The following is a 21,745-nucleotide window of genomic DNA, read 5'->3' on the forward strand; positions in this document are numbered from 1 at the left end:
GAAATCATTCCGTATAAACATATTAAAAACTATTGGAACACACACACATACACAGGGAATAAAGACACTATCTCCAACACTACTTATCCTGAAACCACAAGATACGACATTAGAATAGGTCATAAATGTGTATTTTATCTACACAATGTATAGATTGTCATGCAGCCAAATGGGGTCTGATTTACAAATGCAAGCCAGTGAGATCTAATGGGATGGAATTGCTGAACACCAAAAGTTGCAAGGGACATAAGTATAGTTCAACAAACAAGCATGATCAAATTGCTGCAAGTCTCCGAGTTTAAAAGCATTATGAATAACTAGCTTTCATGAAGTGAGAGACTCCATACCTTAGGATTCAAAGATTTTGTGTTTAATTCTGATCGCTCCCCTACTCCCTTGTTAACCAATTAGATACACATACAAAACAATTCTTTTTGCACCTGTTTTATTGAGGCATTGAGAGCCAGTTCAGTTGCTTCCTTTTTTGTCTCACAAAAGATGATAGTCCGTCCATGACTACCGCTGTAGACCTGAATAACATCTCCAATGACTGCTGCTCTTTGGGACCAGTGACACTCAATAGCCAAATGCTATCAGAAGACAAAATTAACATGTTAGCAACAGATGAGCAGATAAGGCAAATATTCTCACTCAGAATACTGTGTTTAGCAGGAGCTCACAAAGCAACCCCCATTCTACTAGGAACAAGTAACTTACTTCTACAGTCATAGCAGTCTTTTTAGTCCTCTTTCCAATAAGATCAATTTGCTCGTATTTGGATTTCATATACTTCTTTGCTACATCATAAACCCAATGCGGGCAAGTTGCAGAGAAAAGTAATGTCTGGGGATTGTCTTCTGAATCTTTAAAACAAAACATCTTGTGTCATACAATCTTAAAACAATTCAACTAAGAACAAGTAATTTCCTAACTAATACCTTTAAGAATAATCTGAGGCAAAAGAAAATGCACAAATTAAAAGTCAGGAAAAGGGTTAACCAACTAAAATTTTACATGCCTATACCTGTTCCAGGTATCATACACCTCAAGGTACTCTAGACAGCATACACGCAGAAGAGGTAACAGAAACCTATTCATTTGGATGACATTACCCCATAGAGTACACCTTTGAGCATGGTCCCCAATCCAGATTTAAAACGTTTTAAACTGAAAAGTACAAGATACCAGAACATTGTAAACAATTAACTTTTCAATTTGTATTTAAATATGTAAAGCATAATTTGTGCCCAAGATGGAAACAGACCACCTCTTCATACTAGGCTATATTGCATCTTGTCCCATGGCACAGAATCAGTGTGTTAAAAGAGACAAAATGATTGTAGTTCTACTTTCACCACAAGTTCTGCCCATCAGTCCTCCACAGGACATGCAGAATGCCACCACCAGACAACACAAGCAAGACGAGTCCAGCCGTAGGGTACCACCTGTAAATAGTTCCAGAATCCTCTCTGGCCTGAAATGGCAATTCCACAGGTGAAGTATTTACCTTTCTTATATGCATATGCTAAGATTTCCTCTACTTGTTCAGCAAAGCCCATGTCCAACATCTGGTCAACCTCATCCAGGACAACATGCTTTAGATTAGATAGGTCCAGCTTGCCATTTTGAAGGTGATCTTTGATTCGGCCCGGAGTCCCAACCAGGATATCAATGCCATTCCGAATTAAATCATCTGAAAGGGAAGTCAGGGTTTACACATGAAGTTTCAAGGGCTGTAATGAAGCAGAAATAGTACTGCTAACTTTAGACCAAATCATTTACAATTCTATATATATACTTGTAATGATGCACAGTCAAATCTAGGGTAAACTTTTAATGGTTCCAAAATTCTTCAGTAGTGCTGTAGTAGAACCACACACACCCTTATGCCATCTGCCTAAACATACACTTCATTTAGTGCTTCCACTAGCTTCCTTTGCTTTCAAAAAATATCAGTCATGTAAGACTGCACTCCTAGGCACACAGAGTGAGACTTGATTTCTGAGCAAATACACAAGATTGGGCTGCAATTCTTTAGTAATTGATGTCCCTCTTCAGCTATGATTTCAAGAAACAGGTTCCCCATATGCAGATTTTCGATTGCACCACAACAAGCCCACTCAGACTGTAAAATATATTTATTTTAAGCCAGGATATAATGATAAATGCCTCTTTAGCAAGTAATACCACACTGTCAGGATTGACGGCATACAATAATGTAGCACCATCCTTCAGTCAACCTAAAAGCTACACTTCCTCCACATCTGTATTTCCATTTTTTTTTTCAAACACTGAAGGGAAACCTAAAGTACCAGGAATCAGTGCACAAAAACCCAAAACAGCTTACGTTGTCCATTGTATGCTGTTCCTCCATAGAAGCATGCCACAGTGAGTTTCTTTGTGATGTCTTTGAAGTCTCTGGCTACCTGCATTGCCAGTTCTCTGGTTGGAGCAAGTACTAACACCTAAACAGTCATATAACTATTAGAAATGGCATTACTGCTAGTGAAGTACTATGTTAATAAGAACAGAATTATTATTTGATCCCAAGATATTAAGGGTATTTTATAATTCATTTTACTAGAAACACACATGCTCTAAATAATAATGAATCTCTTAGTTCTAGAATTGTACAGTTCTATGCAAGACAGCAAGTTTTAAGAGGAAAAGGAAAGTAAACAAACAAAAATCTCGCATTATCAACTTCGAAAGGCACAATGTCAAAGTGTAAGTGAATTTTTTAAGTTCATCTGTTTGCAGTTACAGAGAATTTATTTACCATTTTTAAAGTTCATCTGTTTGCAGTTACAGAGAATTGATTTAGGGAGCAATCTTAAACAGGTTACTTAGGAGTTACCCATTTTATTCAATGGGGCTGAATCCCATTTTGTGTTTTTTGATTGCAGTTACTGAGGAACAATAGTACTTCAGCCCAAACAGCTTCCTATAACCAAGTTCTTACAACAGTCTGCCCCCAACTTTACTATAATTGGGAAATGATGCTTACTGTGCAATCCTAAACAGTTACCTCTTGTCTAAACCCAAGTGCTTAGAAGAGTGTAACTCTGTCTGCGACTGCACTAGAAGTCTTGCTTTTTACAATGTGCCAATAGTCTTCTCATGACGTATTTTGCTGTCCCTTTTCCAAATTCTTGCCACAACCATTCTGACCACTGTCAACCAATTACCTAGATGGTAGTTTTTGTCTTGACATTGTCATTTGTCTGGCAAACAGGCGTGTGTGCTCCTTACCAGGCAAAAGAGATTTCACAACTTTATGCTTCCATTATGTATATACAGAAGATCTGCATTTAGTGCAAGGCACATCCAACATTTATATTTTGCTAAATGTGTTCTTCTCAGCCATTCAGATTATTCTCAGGCATTAGAAAGACTGTATAGTTTTTCTCCACCAAAAGCACAAACATGATTTTTCAAATTTAAACTCACAAGCGACTATGGGGCAACGAAGAAATTCCCTAAAACAGAAGGTATGGAATGCAAGCAGATGCTGCATTATCTTAAGTATGGATCACCTAAGTGAACAGGCTACTTGTGGAAGACCTGCAAAAGTACTACCTCCTTTTTTCTCACCGTGAAGGTTATAACTGATTTTAATTACCTTTGGAGTGCGGCCTCTCTTTCTTTCCTGGGGATCTCCCTGAAGTTTTTCAATTAAAGGAATGGCAAAAGAAAATGTTTTTCCAGTTCCAGTTCGAGCTTGGGCTATCACATCTTTGCCCTCATTTATGGGCTTCAAAGTCTTTACTTGGACAGGAAAAAGGTGGTTAACTCCTCGAGCTGTGAAAGAATATAGTTAATTTTTTTAAAAGGAAGATATATAAATTTATCAAGACCAAAGAGCTGACACACGCTCATACAATCTAATGCAAGAAACTATCAAAGCAAATTAAAATAAAAATGAAAAGACACATATGAAGAAAACAGATGTAAAGCTCCATACATTTAATTAAAGACAACTACTTTGTTCAACCTGATTCATGTACCTCCCTCTATCAGGCACTCTGCCTCCTGGTCACAGCTGTATCCTTTTGAGAAGCTCACAAACAGAAGTGATGCCTATCCTATGGCCTGTTATCTCCAGAATTTGGTAAACAGGAATAGCTGCTGACAGACCCATTCTCTATGCTTTTTTCCAATCTTTCCTGAAAGCCATTAAAGGTCGTGATCTACTGCTAATACTGGAGTTCTTGCATTAAAAGTAACTCTTGAGGTTTGAGGTCCCCAACCTTCATAGCCCCTTCCTCTGTAGACAAGATGCTTTTACATCTCAACCATTTCACACTGCAGTCTTATTCAGTTACTCCTAAATCCAGTGACACTTAAGACTGAACACAGGACTGCAGTGTTAGCTGTCCTTTTCTGTATGTTTCCCAGTGGTATTGTCCTTTCTGACATGACTAAGTATTTTAAGTGAGGACACACCAAAGTAGCCACCGTAATAGCTGCAGCATTAATTTCAATCCCTTTCCTAAGAATTTTCAATAACTTCCCTTTTTCACTGCCACAGTGCACCAAGCTGTTTTCAATTAGTTTTCCACTAAGATCTCTTTCCTTAGTAATTGCAGCCAAGCAAGAATTCATCATCCAATTTGCCATACGATTTTTTATTCCAACCAACCAATCAATCCAGTGCTATGTATCATTTTGCTCTTACACATTCATCTGTCATTCTGTTGCTCAGTCACCCACTGTTGTAGATATAAAATTAGTTTTAAAAGAGGATTAGACAGATTAATGGAGATTAGGTCTATCGCAGCTACTAACTGTGGTGACTAAAGGGAACCTTCACATTCAGAGGTAGTAAAGCTCTGAATACCAGTGCCAGGACACAACATCGGGGAAGGCCTTGGGCCTTTATACCCTGTTATTGGCCCTACATATTAAGTGGCTGGCCACTTTGTGAGACAGAATGCTGGACTAGATGGACCACTGGTCAGGTCCAGAAGGTCTGCTCTTATGTTCTTACCAGACCTGGCAAGACATGGACCAAAGGGAAGTGGGGGAGAGTGCTTTGTTCCAAACTGTAAACATTCAAAGAATGTACCTTTGAGAAGATCAACAGTTGCTTTAGAGAGATTAAAATTGGCAAAGGCTCCTTCTTTTTGTTCTTCAGTTAATTCCTGTTAAAATATATATACACACTTTTTTAGAAATCCAGAAAACATTGGAAATGCCATAACAAAGTGGAAGTTTTTTCATGAGCTCCAGCACTTAGAGAAAATAAGCACCATAATACAAAAAAATACCAGAATAACCTTTACATGATGTTTCTTGTTGAGTTAAACAGGGTGGAAAGAGACAAAAACAGCAATGTGATTTATTACTGTAAGATTTCATGCAAATTTTGGTGACAGAAATGCAATTAATCAACAGCATGACTAAACAATGGGAAACTGCCACCTACCAAAACTGATACACTCAATCTGCATACAAAAAGAAAGTCAGAGAGTATGACATACTAGAAAAACAGATATCATACCAAGGTTAGTAAATGAAACATTTTAAATAAAAAGCTGTTTATTGTAAGAATATATATTTCATTCTCTTCACTTTCTTTTTAGCTTTTGATGCATAAAATTAGAAGCATCTAAGCTTAACCAACTGGAAATTATAGAACAAACTATGCATGAAAAACAAATGACAGGAAACAGCAAACGTTTTGATAAAATATTTACTGTGTAATGCTATGCAGTTACTCCAGAGATTCTACTGAAATCAATGTGCTTAGGCTGAAAAAACTCTGCAAAGAATTGTGCTTTCAGTCACAGCATTTTCTATCCACAATAAAATATACCCGTATATGAAGAAAATGAAAGTTATAGCAGATCCTTTTTAAAAAAACCTTGAAATAACTCCCACTGAGTTCAACAGGGCTTACTCCTTGGAGAGAGAAGAGTGTACATAATCCTAGTTATAGGTTTATAAATCTTGCTTTCTGACTTTAACATCTCCTTGTTTGAATGGAAATTGTACATAACAAGATACATCAGGCATAAACTGGCAAATTAAAATATAAGATGTACTATATTATGGAGGCTACACGTTGCCTTACACAACTAATTCATTCCCCCCCCCCAAACCACAGCACCATGATTCCATGTAAAACTAGAAGTCACAGAATCAACTTTGCCAACATCTTTTGACATTCAACAAATCAGAACACAACTAAATAAATTCAGTAGATAAAAAGGAAACACATAAGGGCATCATCTCACCTGATCTTGGTCCTCGTCACACTCTATACTTGATTCTTCACCAGAATTACATTGATTTTTCAAGTGGGCAACCCCATTTGTTACAGCAGTTTGTGTCTCATATTCTGCAATTATCTCTTCAATATCATCATTCACTGCTTTCTTTTTCTTAATCTTCTTCGGTTTGGGAGGTTCCAGTTCTGTATCAGACAGCTCATTTTCCTCTGGCTGGGATTCTTCATTCTTTAGTTTGTGCTTTTTGGATTTCTCTTTTTTATCCTTCTGAAAAGTAAAAATATTAACAATAAAAATTAATATTCTTGAATTAAAATATATGTGTTTTCATGAAAAACTGTTAATTGTTTTCCTATTCCTTATCACTAAGCAGAACAATAAACCTCATCCCAACACTAGAAACTGATCTGAGTAGAAACCACCTCTAAAAGTGCACATCTTAAATTAGTTTCCCTGCCTCTTTTTGTTCACTTTGCAACCCAAACAACTAGCACACAGAGAAAAATATGAGGCACTGGTTCCTGGGCTGTCTCCTAAATGTTACTAGTCAGAAATTCACATACAGTTTAATGAAATGAAGAAATGCTAGATGTATAGTCAGGCCTGCACGTCAAACAGAGTAGAGGGCGAACAATTAAACTTAATATATATATAATATATATAATACATGCATTTATTTGTAAAAAATTAAAAAACATATGGGGCCCAATTACACCTCATATAAAAATTCCAAAATCACACACACAACAGTCAATGGACTTGACCTGATGTATTTCGACCTGTTTAGGCCTTCTTCAGAGGTCAAACACAATGAAGAACAAATTGGCTTATACCATAATACAATACAATTATACAGCACAAAATACCAGAAAAGAATTGTTCCAAAGTGAAATTACTAGGCATAGAATAAAAGGATAACCAAGGCCTCCCAAGATCCAATCATATGACAAATGATATTTCACTGATGATAATTTCTGGTCCAGAAAGTGCCTTTTAATTATTGTTCAGTTCAAGCCAAAAGTGTCCTCAGCAAAATTGCCCCTTGAGTAAAGTTATCTTTCCACTCCAAGTGTCTCATTCTGTGCAACATGCCTAAAGGTTAATAGGCATGTTTATACCACAGAATGAGACACTTTGAACAGAAAAAATAACATTTGGTAGATCAGTCTCTGTTACTTTCCCTTGAAGCAGTACACCCCACAAGCCATAATGAGCTTTTAAAAATGGGCTGATAAAAAAGCCATGACTTTCAAGCAAACTAAGCACTTAGTATGTGTCAGCAATATTGGATTGCTGTCTTGTTACATCTTTCCTCATAATAAAAACAAAGAGGCAGGACAGAAATATTAAATGGCGACTTTGAGTGACTGAAAGCCAATGTGGTGCAGAGGATCAGACTAGCCACTGGAAGATGTGGGTTCAAATTAGCAATTCACCAGGGAAAGTTGCTGGACGACTTTGAACCAGTCACACACTCTCAGCCTAACCTACCTCAAGGGGTTTGCTGTGAGGATAAAAGGGATGAGAGAACAATGTAAGCCACTCTGGCTCCCCATTGAGGAGAAAAGCACGGTACAAATGAAGTAAATAAACTTCACGAACAGAGTCCTTTCCCTTCTTTGTACTACACGAGGACTCCAGTATTGGCTTGCATAGTAGCACCAGGCTTAGTACTTTTATTACAAAATCAAGAATTAGTCAGCCCAGTTACTCTGTCGTCGTTGTCCCCCCAATTTTCCAATGGGAAAACCGAATGTTTGATGGAATGCTGGGGGGAGAACCTCTTATGAAATATTAATTGTTTTGAACTAGTGAACTACTTGTAACCCTGAAATGTGCTGCACACGGAAGCTTATGCCTAGAGTAAAACGTTGTTGGTCTTACAAGCGTGTAACCCTGAGAAGGTAGATTAAGCGGAGGCCGTGTGGCTGACCCAAGGTCACACTGCCAGGGTTCCATGCCAGAGCGGAGATTCCAACGTGGGTCTCCCAAATCCTCCCGCTAACGTCTTCACCACCTTTCCCCCCCAGTCCTCCCCCCCCTTCCCCCCCCCCCCCCAAACAATACACTCGTTCTCTCCTCCACGACTAGAAAATTTCTGGACATTTTACTCCTCGGGGAAAACAACAGGTGAGGGGAGCGTTATCAGGTCGACAACGTGGCTGTGACCCATCTCATTCCCGGGAACAAAATGGCATTTTAGGGCTCCGCGCGCGAGGCCTCTCGCTGGGATTTCGCTCGGCGTCAACCACGTGGCTCAGGGCCGCCTGGAGGCCCAAATAACAGCCTCGTCACCAGCGTGCAGGTAGGCCGCTTGCTTCTCAGGCGAAGCCGCGTCCTGTCCCCGTCCCCGACTCCTCCCTCCCCGGGCCGGCTTCCTTCCCCGCTCGCTGCCGCCAGCCACGAGGCCCGTCGGGCCTCCCCCACCCCACCGACCTTGCGCATCCTCCTGCCGCCGCCGCTGCTCTCCAGGGCGTCCTCGGGCTCTAGGAGGGTCTCGGGCTCGAATTCGTCGTCGCTCTGGCAGTCGGGGCGAGGGGCCGCGGGCATCTCCTGGGTCTCCTCGCCGCTGAGGTGGTGGGTGAAGCGGCTGCTCAGGGCCCAGGCCGGCGAGAAAGGAAAGAGCTCCGCCCCGCCGGCGCGCAAGAGGAAACGAGGCGGCGCCCGGCGGAGGAAGGCAGCAGTCGGCAGGCAGCGCCGCCAGGGGGAGGGAGGTTGGGGGAGCTCCGGCCGCCGGGCGGAGACGGCTGTGGCGCAGCGGGCCTGGCCGGGGGGGAAGAGCGAGAAGCCCGCCGGCCGCCAAACCGCCAAGACCACCCGCCGCCCTAAGCAGCCGCGCCACCCTCCCATCGCTCCATGCGGCGCCGGCGACCTGCAAGCGGGAGCTCCGCTGCTCCGCCCACCTGAGCCCGTGACGAGCTTCCCTCCCTCGGATCAGCCGGCCGCTTTTCCGGCGGTCACGCCGCCGGGGCGAAAGGTGGCGGGAGAGAGACGCAGAAGCGGCGGCGGCGGCGGCAAATCGCAACACCCGGAGCGTGGTGCTGGCTCCAGTGGCTCTGCTCTTTTCCTACCGCACGGAGCTCAAAATGGCTTAGAATATTAAATGAAATAATAAAACCCAGAAGTTTAAACCACCATCATCCAAGTTTAAAGGGCGAATAAAGACCTGGGAGCCAACTTCAGCCTAGCCTAGTGCGGATAAGGAACTGGACACCAGCTGTAGCCTGGGCTGCTGTAGCCTAAGCCTCCATAAAGCCCCGGTCACGAACCGCCGGGGAAGCCTCTTTCTGTAGGGGCAAAGGCGGAGTTTGCGTTCTTTTTCCTTCCTGCGTGGGTAGCGCCCGTCCTCCGGTGACCGGGACAGACAAGGCCGTTGCCCTGCCAGAGAGTCTCACGCAACGGTCGCTTCTAATGTGAATTAAGTGGGCCCTGCTTACTGCACCAGTCTATATATTTAATGCACGTTTCAGGAGTCCTGAATATATTCCAAAACAGCCCAATGGCACCAAATATTTAAATATTTGTACAATGTATTTTTATATATATGACTGTGAGCTGCCCTGAGCCTGCCTTCGTGGGAAGGGTGGGTTTTAAACAAATAAATAAATAATAGAAAGGCCAAAAGATAACATAATATCTCTGCCAAATAAAGTCTGTGTTGATTCTGTTTGGCTAACAGTGGAGTCTTAAACTGGCAAAACAGGACCGTTTCACCAGTGCAACTCTTGTTCAGCCAGTGGAAGGGTCCTTGCATCAGAGGGACAACACTCACGACCATGGCACCAACTTGCTCCTAAAAAACCATGTGATGTTGGATGAGTATGACAGTACATACAGTATCTTCAAGTATCACCAAAAAGCTGAAGTGGACAGGCAGAAAAGGAAGCGGAATACACACTACGTGCCACTATGGTAAGTAGGTCTACTATTGTATTCACAGGGACTTACAGGAAAGTGTTCTTAGGTAAACATTTGAAAGCTAAAATGTCGAGGGTCACATTGCATGCTACATGCATTCCAGCAGTGTTTTTTAGTTTGCAGTTTTAATAGCAGGCATCTAGCAAGGTAGAATTTCTTCCACCCACACACAAAACTACCATGTCCAAAGCCGGAGAAATTCCTATATAGATACACCCCTTTTAAAAATGAAGTTAAAATCTCACTAGAAAAAACTGGACCCTCAAAATTCTGCTAGGATATTTTTAAAAACCCAATGGAGATTAGTAAGCAGTGTGCAATGCACATCTTTTATTTCTAAGGCAAACCGTTCTGTTCCTTGTGTGGAACTGGCTTTGACTAGCTAATGGCAAAGCACCATCTTGAAGCATAAAGAGAGCCCCTCTTCTTCCAAGGGGCTGGGAGAGCCACCTTTTCTCTTTCATTAAAATAAGGAAATCAAGGCACCCAGCAGTGCTCCTCCAGCTGCCCCTGCAACATTGGTAGCCGCTGCACTGGCAGCACCTGGGATGAGAGATCAGAGAACACTGTTACTGGAATGCAGGTCCTCAGGGTCACCCTCGCCAGTTGGCAGAATCCCTTGTTAATCATGAAGTGACTGATGGAACATACCAATCGACTGCAGTATGGCAATAAGATTCTCAGCCACTCCTGTGCTACTGGTAGTGGGGGAGACTGACATCACACTTGCAGCTGTGGATTCAGCTGCAATTCCAGCTCCAGTAGAACTCAGTGCTCCAGCTGCTGTTGGAGGAGCAGCTGTGGCCACTTTATTAGAAGAAATGCAGTATTAGCTCTGTTGTATTTATACATTGCCCATCTTCTATAAGCTCTCTGGGTAGCTTACAACAAAATAAAGCCAGCAGAAAGACGCACATTGCAAAGTAAAACTGGATAGCTGTTGAGAAACTGTTGCAGGTCTTGGGTTGCCTGCCAGCTCCGGGTTGGGAAATACCTGGAGATTTTGCAGGTGGAGCCTGAGGTGGGGGTTGGGGCATAATGTCATAGAATCCAACTTCCACATCAGCCATTTTCTCCAGGGGAAGTGATCTCTGTTGCCTGGAGATCAGTTGTAATACAGATCTCCAGCCACCACCTGGAGGTTGGCAACCCTATGCAACTGTTATCAGGCAAAAATATTTTACCAGTATTTTGTAATACAATTTATACTTTTAAAAGCCATTTTGGAAAGCTGTTCGTAGCAGCTGTCAAACTATTTAAGGGAAGACTGTTGGACCTTTTCAAAGTTCTGCCACTGCTAGGCATCCGTCTTGTATTTCATTCTCTGGAGACCTCACCATCTGAGCCCTAGAGATTTTTTCATTTAAAAATTTTATATACCACTTTTTTGCCGTGCACTTAAAACAGTTTCCAGAGAAAGATACCACAAACATTTAAAACCAACCAACAAGGGCAGAGCAATAACTCCAAGACTGCTACTTGACTCAGAATGCTATGCTTCCTGGATTTGGCCTCACCTTCTGTTTCCTTATCTTTCCTTTCTGGAGCTTCACTAATGTCAATGGAGACCATCACTATCTTCTCAATCTGGGCAGACATCTTGTTGCTGAAGCAAAATTTATAGCCGCCATCCATGTAAGCAGCAAAGGTGTAATTCCCGCAGGAGTCTCTGTCACCTTGGATGAGCACCCTATTATCAGGGCCTGTTATCTCCACACCAATATCAAGGAAGCCTCCCTCAACCACCTCAAAGTAGAATCTTATTTTGGAATACAGGGGGACGAACTCAAGAATACACTCCTTCCAGTATGGGACAATTCTCAAGAAGTCACTTGCCGCGGGACCCAAGAGCACAGCCAACAGTGCCAGCACCAGGAACATGACAGCCAGAAGATAAGTGCAAGGCCATCCGTGCAGGAAGACAGGAGGGGAGAACAGAGAAAGAGGAGAACAAACAAGCTGTGTGAGCAGGCAGGTGCACAGACTTCATGACTTCAGCATCTTGGTGAGTCTGTGTGGAATAAGGCAGTCTTTAATATACCTCTGATGCCTTGAACAATCTGGGATAAGAGTAAGAACCAGTCTGTTAGTTGTGCCAGGAGAGTAATGGGCAACCCGGCTGCTTGTCCCTCTCAGCAGTCTGGCAGCCAGGTCCTGGACCAGCTGCAGTTTATGAACACAATTCAAAGAAAGAACATTGTTAAGAAGTCTGGTATGGGTGCCATGAACCTTCTATGTAGAAAGACGGCAGCTGGCAAAAGGTACCCCGAGCAAACACTGCCTCCTGACTGAAAGGTCCGGGAGGTGAGTCTGCAAGCGTGCTGCCATCAACCGGAAGTCGGAATACCAGGGTCTTGATGCTGATACAGGCCTCTGCACATCTCTTGCCTTGAAAACTCTATGGGGGGGGGGGTCACCATAAGTCAGCTGTGACGTGATGACAAAAAACCCTAAAGAACTTTTTAGAGACTGCTTTCCACTGTCTAATATTTCCAGCAGTACTCGTCTGTTGCAGAAAAATGAAACAAGAGTTTCACAGCTCTTCAAAGACCAAGAGAATTCATTTCAACATAAGGTTTAATGGGTCAGAGTTCACTTCATCAGATACCTTGTGAACATTCCTTAAGCAAATACATTTGCATTCAAATCAACAAACAATGGAAATGCAGGAGGATGAAAAAATGGTGCAAAGACAGTCCAGTTTAAAACAATATCCAAAAGGGAACTGCAGGGAACTCATTGTGCAGGGGGCTATTCAGATTGAGACCATGGCATGGGGGAGGGCTTTAGCCTCCCTTCACCACACCTAAAACAGCCCCAGGGCGGGGAGCATTATTTGCCCTTTTGAGACTGCAGGGAAACGGGACCCAACTTCATTAAAAAAGCAAATGTCTAGTTTGGTCCTCAGAAGCCTCCCCCTCTTCTCCTATCTGCGAGCCACTTTGAATCCCCAGATTTTGAAGTACAAGATTTTGTTTAGGAAACTAGTTTATCAAGTCATTGAGCCAAACAAAACCAAAAACGTTATTAGCATTTCAGCCAGAAGTCTTATGAAAATGATGAGGTTGGTTTGGCTAGATATACATCTCTCTCAGTTCATGTAGATCTTCCATCATGAGCCGGTGATAGAACTGTTTATAATCTCAGCCCAACAGACACATAGTGATGCTTCAGCCTAGTCATGCAGGGGTTATGAGATGTTAACGGTGGACAGTCACCCTAAGCTGGTCTTGTTCCCACTTCATAAAATGTACCAGATGCAGAGTTTGTCAGCACTCGTGTAGCAACCTCTTCTGTCCCCTCCCTCTATTTACTGCTATTGGGCCTCGTTTTAGAATAGTAAAGTTCACATAATGTTTGTTGTTGTAAGGGACATTGGTAGATAAAATATTTGAAATCCAAGAGGTCAAGGGTCATATTGCACCATGCATGCATTTCAGCAAAGTTTTTAGTCTGCAGTTTCAATAACAGGCATTTCTATTGCTAGCAAGGCAAAATTTGTTCCACCCATACACAAAACTACCAAGCTCAAAGCAAGAGAAATTCCCTGCTGTTATTCCCTGTTAAAAACTGGATCCTCAAAACTGCACTGGTATAGATATGAAAAACACACAATGGAGATGGGGTAAGTACTGTACTCTCATTTCTAAGGTAAACCATCTAGTTCCCTGTGTGAAGCTTCCTTTGCTTAGCTAATGGCAACACATCATCTTGAAGTATTAAGAGTCCTCCTCTTCTTCCAAAGGGCAAGGACAGCCACCGTTTCCTCTTCTATTAAAATAAGGAACCCAAGGCACCCAGCAGTGCTCCTCCAGCTGCCCCTGCAACACTGGTAGCTGCTGACACACCTGCAGCACCTGGGATGAGAGAGCAGAGAACATCATTTGTTAAGGAGTCCAAGCCTGAAACCCACGGGTCCCCAAGGCAGTTGTACACAAGTAACCAGGCTGTTGTTGAATTTTTAAATAAAGATGTATAAAGTTTATTTCAATTTCTGTCAATATAGGTATTGTATAGCCAACACATTACTCTAAATCGTGCAGCAAGAAAACAAGAAAGCTAGCTTAACTGTCTAAGTCTTCTTAGGGTTGCATTAGATGGCGCCAACCTTAAAGTCTGGAATCAAAAGCCAAAGCTTACACATTGTCTACATTGCTGGCAATTGCCATTCAAGCTGGTCATAGCCAATGTTCCCTCTAAGCTGTGGAGTCTTGTGAGCAAAAATTCTACTTTGTGAGCTACTGGCATTAAAGTTGTGAGCGAGCGATTTGGCTACTGCATAAATTAGTTGGCTCTGGAGCTATCCTTCCTGAGCCAAGACAAAAAATGTGTGAGCCGGAGACTAAAAAACTGTGAGCTAGCTCACACTAACTCAGCTTAGAGGGAACACTGGTCATAGCTCAAGCCTTTAGTCCATCAAGATCTCAGCCAGCCTCTTTCCTTCAGGGCCGGAGTTCAATTATAGTTTTTGGCCAAGCAACCTCAGGTGAAGATGACATCCAATCAGAACATGTTCTCCAGAGAAGCCTCTAGAAAATTACCTCATCACCCCTGACTCTCCTCCCCTCATCCTATGGTCCACAGGCTCCCATGAAAAGCTAATCACACCCAGACCCGTTTCTATTCACATTAACCCTTGAGGGGGAGGCTGGGGTGGTTTGCCTCACACCGTTACTGGGATGCAAGCCCTCCGGGGTCACCCTCACCAGTAGAGGGAATCCCTGCATCAACCCCCTTTTGCAAGTGGCAGTCATTACATACCAACTGACTGCAGTACAGCAACAAGGCTCCCAGCAGCCACTCCTCCACCATTGGCAATGGCAGATGCCGACATCATACTTGCAGCTGTGGATCCAGCTGCAATTCCAGCTCCAGTAAAACCCAGCATCCCAACAACTGCTGGGAGAGCAGCTGTGGCTGCTATAGTACAAGAAACACAGTATTAGCCATATCTGAACAACACATTTCTACCTTCCCCTCCTGTCATACTGAAGACTATCTGGACAGCTTACATCATAGCAGAAGAGTCAGATATCAGCCGATATGGAGCGTCAATAGTTTATAGAACAAAAGCCTTTTTAAAAAGACCAGTTTGGACAACATGTATTTGACCATTGAGGAAACTGATTTATGATACATTGGGATTATGAACTAAGATGGGAGAAAGTTCTAGCAGTATCTGTTGCCTCTGACAAAGTCTCTAAAGTCTTGCTTAACATGGGTATTAGAGAAAATTGCCTGAAACTGTATTTATGGTGGCATTTTGCCCTGATCAAATGGGCATCAGAACTTGACTGGAAGTGTGCTGAGGCAAGAGGCACTGTGCTATGAAAGTGGCATGATTGTGACCTGGTCCAAAGGTTTTGGAGTTCAATCCATTAAAAAAATAATGTATACTGTAGGCTATGTGACATATGTATAAACTGGGATTAAAAAAACATGGCATATTATTTAGGAATCTAATTGTAGCGGCTGCAGTGCGATTAGCTCAGGTATGCAAACAATTGAGACCTTGGTTAGGTAGGGTTTGGTTTGTAATTATAATGGATAAGACTTATAAATATGTCTATCTATAAAAATGTGTATAATATGTATCTATCTATAAATATATCTAGAGGATTCCCTATTCTGTTTTGTCAGTTAACCAATGTATATTAATTTTGCTTGTGAATTATTGTAATTACATCATTTTTAGGCAAATAAATGCAGCTTGGAAGAAGTTTGAAGGCTTTTTCAATTTTTCCAAAGGAATAAGTGGGAAATTTGTGGGAACACGGAAATAACCCTCATACTGCAGGCATATTCAGCGTTTTCAAGATTTTTTTAAAACTGAAATAATTTTCACTATGTTTAATGATAAAGAGAGTTCAGTGTCTTCAGCGTTACACATTTTAGCTGAATATCCAACCTGCTGGCAACCCTACTTGTTGTGAATCTATGAGAGTGTTTTGGTTCAAATATACACTTTGGTTTGTTTACTACAGAATTTGGTTCCTACCATCAACTTTTATTTTTGCTAACTCTCAGCAGAAATTAAAGGTACGTGCTATGGTTGCATAGGATACAGCAATTTGCAACTCTTTCTCCAGTATTGGGCATGCATGCGGTTTTTCATATAGAAAATAAAAGGTATTTATACTTTTAATTTCCATTAATCTGTCAAATATCACAATTTTATACGCTTATAAGTGTAAGTGATGCATTTTATGTTGTTAAATTGGTAAAAGAAGTTTAGATTTGAAAGGATAGTATGCTTTGATTTCCCTTAAAATTACCATTTGTTCCTGTGACATCAAATGATATCTTGTATCTCCAGGAAATATTTCATCCAAAGGAGCAAGAAGCTAAACAAAAGTTGGTGTTTCATAGAGTCACAACAAGTAGGACTGCCAGCATGTTTGGATATTGTAACATTGAAGACAATGAACTCCCTTATCATTAAACATATTATAGTGAAAGTTATTTCAGTTTAAAAAACTAAAGGATGTAACTTTAGTGTCCAAGTTATTTGAGCACACAGTAACTGTTTAAGAAGCATGGTTCCATTGGGTAGATGTATCTATCTGCTGACGTATTGGGGGATATGAATTTGCCTTACATAGAGGAGCATGGTTCACTAGCATAAACAGCTAATTACATTCAGGCCTGGTTCTGACTCTGGTCCCAGGTGACATTGGGCAGGTTCCCTAACATGGTGCCCATGGGTGCCGTGGCACCCACGGACTCCTTTCTTGGCACCAGCCACGTGTTTTTAAAAAGCGGTTGGGGCCAGGCAGGAGTTTTGCCCAGCAGGGCTTCTGACTGGCCATTGGAGATCTGATTAGCTGTGCAGATTTTTAAGAAATAGTTTCATCAGCAGTTGTCACCACAGCACAAGGATCTTCACTGTATGACTGAAGAAAATATTTTTAAACAATATGCTCGTTTTAAAAGGCATCCTGTTAAACAGAGCTTCTGCCCAAAATGCTGTATAGTTACTATTTGAGTTATGCATGACCTTACCCACTAAGATTTTGTGGTTGGCTCCGCGTCTTGTCACAGCCATTTTATGGCTGGCTCTGTCATCCAGTGTCAGAATTCCAAACATGCCCACAGGATCAAAAAGGTTGGGGACCCCTAACTTATGGTATCAAAGGTGCCTGAAGGATGGCCTTTGACTATATTAGTGTAGTAATACTACCATGGAGAGAAATCTCTATGGGATCATTACACAAACAGCAGTTTAAGATAAAGCTGATTTAAGTTCCCAGCTGCCCCCTGATCACAAACATTTGTCCACTAAGGATTCTTTTGTATCTGTGTGAAGGCTTTCCTTAACGGACACAGGAAGTGGTGGGTGCTACAAGCATGGACGGCTTCAAAAGGGAATTAGATAAGCATATGGAGCAGAGGTCCATCAGTGGCTATTAGCCACAAGGTATAGCTAGGGGCTCTGGGGCAAGTGATGCTCTGTCTTCTTGGTGCTTGGGGGGGGGTCAACAGTGGGAGGGCTTCTAATGTCCTGGCCCCACTGCTGGACCTCCTGATGGCACTGGTATTTCTGGCCACTGTGTGACACAGAGTGTTGGACTGGATGGGCCTTTGGCCTGATCCAACATTGGCGTCTCTTATGTTCTTATGTTCTTATGAGAGTGCTGTAAAGTATCCCCTGTACAATCCCTATCAAGAAGGCAATACCAGGAAGAAATACAATACTGAATGATGTCCACATCTGGTTGGCTGTCTAGACTCAAGGTCAGCCTATCTGGAGGCAGACTATACTCATGTATGAGGCTCACTGTTTGTCCCAGCTGTTCTTTGGGGATGTTACCAAAGAATATACGAACGATCATCACAGTACAAAACACAGCCCTCAACCTACCAGCGCCAGCAACAGCTCCAACAGCAAGAGTGATAGGGTCAGCTAAGGAAAGAAAGACTTACGTTAGATATTCAAGATCTGAGCACAGGCAACAGCTTCAGTTAGTTCAGCATCTCAGACGTTGGGCAGCCAAGGCATAACTGGTGAATTCAAACTGGGAGTAAGAGTGAAGTGAGCCTCCAAAAACAGTACAGCGTTTTTAGCTCAAATGAGGTAATGGGGAATCTGTGAGCAGCAGGTTAACACAACACTTTAACCTGCAGCCAAGGAACCACCTCACCAATTCAGATTGGAGCTATGGCACACAAAGGCGGAAGTGATTTAAGCGGTCCCCCCCCAGCAATTTCAACAGACCCCTCCCCCCTGGCTGTTTAAGTCCTAGAAAGCCACCCTCCATTTTTCCCCTTCCGTGGCCAGGAAAGGTCTTAGGTGGTGTCAGTTTTATTTGACAAAACAGTCCACAACTGGGGGAGTTACAAACTTTACACTACAGTCCCCATACAAATAGGTAACTTTTCTGGTTGCAGTTTACTTGGGATTTTGGTCTCCTCAGCATTTCAAAAGCCTTAAGCCACTGTGTTCGATGCAGCTACCACTCTATGCCTCTCAGAGCAGGAAGCCTGGATTCCCCCCCCCCCAAGTCATTCTAAGAGGATACAGGGTACCAGTACGACCTCTAAGCTGTGGAGTCTTGTGAGCAAAAATTCTACTTTGTGAGCTACTGGCATTAAAAGTTGTGAGCGAGCGTTTTTGCTAGTGTATAAGTTAGCTTGCTCTGGAGCCATCCTTCCTGAGCTAAGACAAAAATGTGTGAGCCAGAGGCTAAAAAACTGAGCTAGCTCACACTAACTCGGCTTAGAGGGAACACTGCAGGGTACCAGACTTGCCTCACCCAGCCCTTGTTAGAGTCCACAGGAAAGTGAGGGGAACACAGAAGCATCCCTTATTGCCCAGAAAGGGCAAGTCAGTCCTTGACAAACTAGTCACAGAGAGGACAGAACAGCAGGTGGCAATGTCTACTCTGCAGCTGCCTTCTCATTATTTTGGGAGCTATTCTAAAGGGATGGCCACCTGCAACCTGGTTTCACTACACTCAATAATGTTCAGCAACCAGTTGAGAGTTATCAGTTCAGATCAGAGTTGTGCGCTTACCCAACCATCTGATCATAGATATGCTGTCAGGTACCCAACCTATCAGCCATTTTTGGTGAGCAGATGTCTTTTCCCACAAGCATCCTGTTTCCTCCCAGGTTTCCAGGGCAGGTAGAGGAAGAATCTCTCAAAGGGCTTGCTATCATGGTGTTTGTTGTCATGCAACAAGTGTGTTGATTTCCAAGTGTGCACAGCTTCCCCACGCTAACATTCTAGCATTCCCAAGTCTTCCTGAGTAGGCGCAGGATTGGTTAGTGGGAATCTCCTGGATTCCTTTACTTCTCTCAAATGTGTTTCACATCCTGTCAATTCCTGCTTCTGCTATAAGTGCTCCTCACCTGCTTGAATTTCAGGCGATGAGGAGAGCTGGTTATAGAACATAAGTTTTAAATTCCCATTTTTCCTTCACTTAAAACACAGCAAGTAGGCTGCTGCTAGAAATGGGCAGTCGAGACTCTGATCAACCTTGCCCTGTTGGAAACCTTCTTGCAGGAGCCTAGGATCCCCTGGCTATCTTGGAAGTACCTACTGCATTGGAAGAAATACCACAGGGAATATTCCAAAAGGACTCTCCAAACCCAGTATATACAATTAAATGTTAAGACCATTTTACCCCTGGGGGAAACTGGGAAGGGTGGAACTAACAAACTGCCTCCCGAGCCACACGGAGAACTCACCCATTGGGAGGTTCTCTGTTCTTCAACTCGTGCAGGGAACACTGTGCATGAGACAAGCAAATGTATTATTAATTAAATTATGAACAAAATACTACAGATCTGGAAAGGCACTGCAGTAATGCATGAACCACCAAAGTGAATGCCAACACCACAAGGCAAAAGAGAGTGCTGCAAAACAAACCAAGAATGCTCAAGGAAAAAACCCTTAAGTCAATTGCAAAGTGAGGGAAGGAAAGTTCTCCCATCAGCAGGTATTTTTCCTAAGCAGGATTCTACTTTTATTTAACTGCAGCGACTAAAATGCTTAAACAATGAGAAGCCTTCCTTGCTTCATAGAAATAGAGGTTTCACAGATTAACAGGTTTGCCTTTTCACTGCTCCAGGACAGACATCGATTAAAAAAAAAGTTCTTCCCCATCCGGGAAGATGCACTGCTAGAGAGAATGTTGCCGTATTAATAAAAAGCACATAAGTGAAGAGGCCTGAGATAACTCAGCCAAGCAATCTGGGCTACTGGCAGATTTGAGAGCCACTTGCCCAAAACTCCCCCCCCCCAAGCCCCCCATTCCAACCAGCAGCTAACTTAAGTGGTAGGAATGGGAACTGCAATTAGGGTTGCCAGCTCTGGGTTGGTAAAGACCTGGAGATTTGGGGACAGAACCCTCAGCAGGGCACAAGGCCACAGAATCCACCCTCCGAAGCAGCCATTTCCCCCCAGGGAAACTGACCTCTCTAGTTTGGAGATCAAATGTACTATCTGGAAATCTCCAGACTCCACCTGGAGGTTGGCAAGCCTAGTTGCCAGGTTGGGGGTGAAGCCTGGGGAGGATGGGGTTTGGAGAGGCAAGGGATTTCAGCAGCATACAATGCCAAAGAGTCCAGTCTCCAAAGCAGCTGTTTTCTCCAGGGAAACAGTTCCAGGAGATCTCCAGTCCCCACCTGGAGGTCAGCATCTTGCCAGAATCTTTTTTTCTGTTAGGGAGGAAAGGGTACCCAAAGCAGGTTTCTGCCCCCCCCCCAATCCACAAGGTACACCACAAGAAGCAAGGCCAGTGCCAGCCTCCAGGTGGGACCTGGTGATGCCCCAGAATTACAGCTCATCTCCAGACTACAGAGATCAGTTCCCCTGGAGAAAATGGATACTTTGGAGGGTGGACTCTATGGCACTGTACGCCACTGAGGGGTCCCTGTCCTCCCCTGGCTCCATCCCCAAATCTCCAGGAGTTTCCCAACCTGGATCTGGCAACCCTACCTGCCCCACACACACCGGTGGCCAGGAGGGGCCTGGCAACCCGCCTCTTCCCATCCACTTTCAGCTCCCCTACCTACCCCACTTCCAGCCAAAGCTTGGCAATATCTTTCTAACTGTTCCAGGCCCCTTCTCCCCGCATGACCATCCTGGCAAAGAGTTAGGAGGCAGAGGGTCAACTCTGCAGCTGGAACGAGCACTTATCTGGCCTTGCCAGCCATTTTCATGGCACGCAGACCACTCACCTCAGGCAAGCCTCGCTTCCACGTCAGCCTTCTCAGATGCTCTGGGTTTTGCAGCCCTGTAAGGAGGCAGGGTCGGCGGTGGTGGCCAATAAGAGAGACCGGCTTCTTAGCAACGAATCCAGAATCTCGTGCCGACAAGCCACGACCACCCGAGGGAGGGCGAACGCAAGTTAAGTTTCGGTTTCCCAGCGTTTTTCCTCGCACTGCAGGGAAACGAAAGGGACGCGTGGAGCGCTGTTTCCTTTCTGTTTGTGCTTTTCAAAGCCGACTTTCTCTTTACACGGCCGTAGAGCAGCTCACGAAAGGAAAAAGAGTCCTACTTCACATCTCGGCGAGGAGGCAACTCTTGCTGGCTCATTGTAACAAGGAAACAGCTGGCCCGGTCTGACTTGCCACCTGCCCTTTACCTT

General features: G+C 43.4%; 2 protein-coding genes across 3 annotated transcripts in view; both read right to left on the reverse strand.

Annotated features, from left to right (window-relative positions):
• Nucleotides 1–9,131, reverse strand: part of DDX21 (DEAD-box helicase 21) — a 14,864-nt gene extending 5,733 nt beyond the window's left edge. Inside the window, 9 exon segments of the mRNA XM_015405594.1 lie at nucleotides 341–347; nucleotides 427–590; nucleotides 718–863; nucleotides 1,508–1,693; nucleotides 2,348–2,465; nucleotides 3,623–3,801; nucleotides 5,069–5,144; nucleotides 6,240–6,500; nucleotides 8,670–9,131. Of these exon segments, the coding sequence (XP_015261080.1) occupies nucleotides 341–347; nucleotides 427–590; nucleotides 718–863; nucleotides 1,508–1,693; nucleotides 2,348–2,465; nucleotides 3,623–3,801; nucleotides 5,069–5,144; nucleotides 6,240–6,500; nucleotides 8,670–9,083 (1,551 nt within the window). The 5' untranslated portion in view covers nucleotides 9,084–9,131.
• Nucleotides 9,132–13,082: 3,951 nt separating this feature from the next.
• LOC107105594 (interferon alpha-inducible protein 27-like protein 2) lies at nucleotides 13,083–21,539 on the reverse strand. Of its 2 annotated transcripts, none has more exons than XM_015405590.1 (5): nucleotides 21,336–21,539; nucleotides 19,842–19,882; nucleotides 18,013–18,054; nucleotides 14,913–15,071; nucleotides 13,083–14,008 (listed from the first exon to the last, which is right to left on the reverse strand). In XM_015405590.1, exons 2-5 carry the CDS (start codon nucleotides 19,843–19,845, stop codon nucleotides 13,926–13,928), a joined length of 288 nt encoding a protein of 95 aa, XP_015261076.1. In that variant the 5' UTR covers nucleotides 19,846–19,882; nucleotides 21,336–21,539; the 3' UTR covers nucleotides 13,083–13,925. The 2 variants fall into 2 exon arrangements, with proteins under 2 accessions (XP_015261076.1, XP_015261077.1); XM_015405591.1 differs by lacking the exon at nucleotides 21,336–21,539 and adding an exon at nucleotides 21,171–21,325.
• Nucleotides 21,540–21,745: the final 206 nt, after the last annotated feature.

Source organism: Gekko japonicus, unplaced genomic scaffold, assembly GCF_001447785.1.
Source record: "Gekko japonicus isolate JY-2015 unplaced genomic scaffold, Gekko_japonicus_V1.1 scaffold3113, whole genome shotgun sequence".
NCBI classification, from domain to species: domain Eukaryota; kingdom Metazoa; phylum Chordata; class Lepidosauria; order Squamata; family Gekkonidae; genus Gekko; species Gekko japonicus.

Excerpts from the sequence above, each read along its gene's own strand:
- LOC107105594 (XM_015405590.1), bottom strand. Across the intron at positions 15,072-18,012 it reads TGGAGCTGTTGCTGGCGCTG|CAGCCACAGCTGCTCTCCCA; the intron begins GTAGGTTGAGGG and ends CTTGTACTATAG. Across the intron at positions 14,009-14,912 it reads TGCTGTACTGCAGTCAGTTG|GTGCTGCAGGTGTGTCAGCA; the intron begins GTATGTAATGAC and ends CTCTCATCCCAG.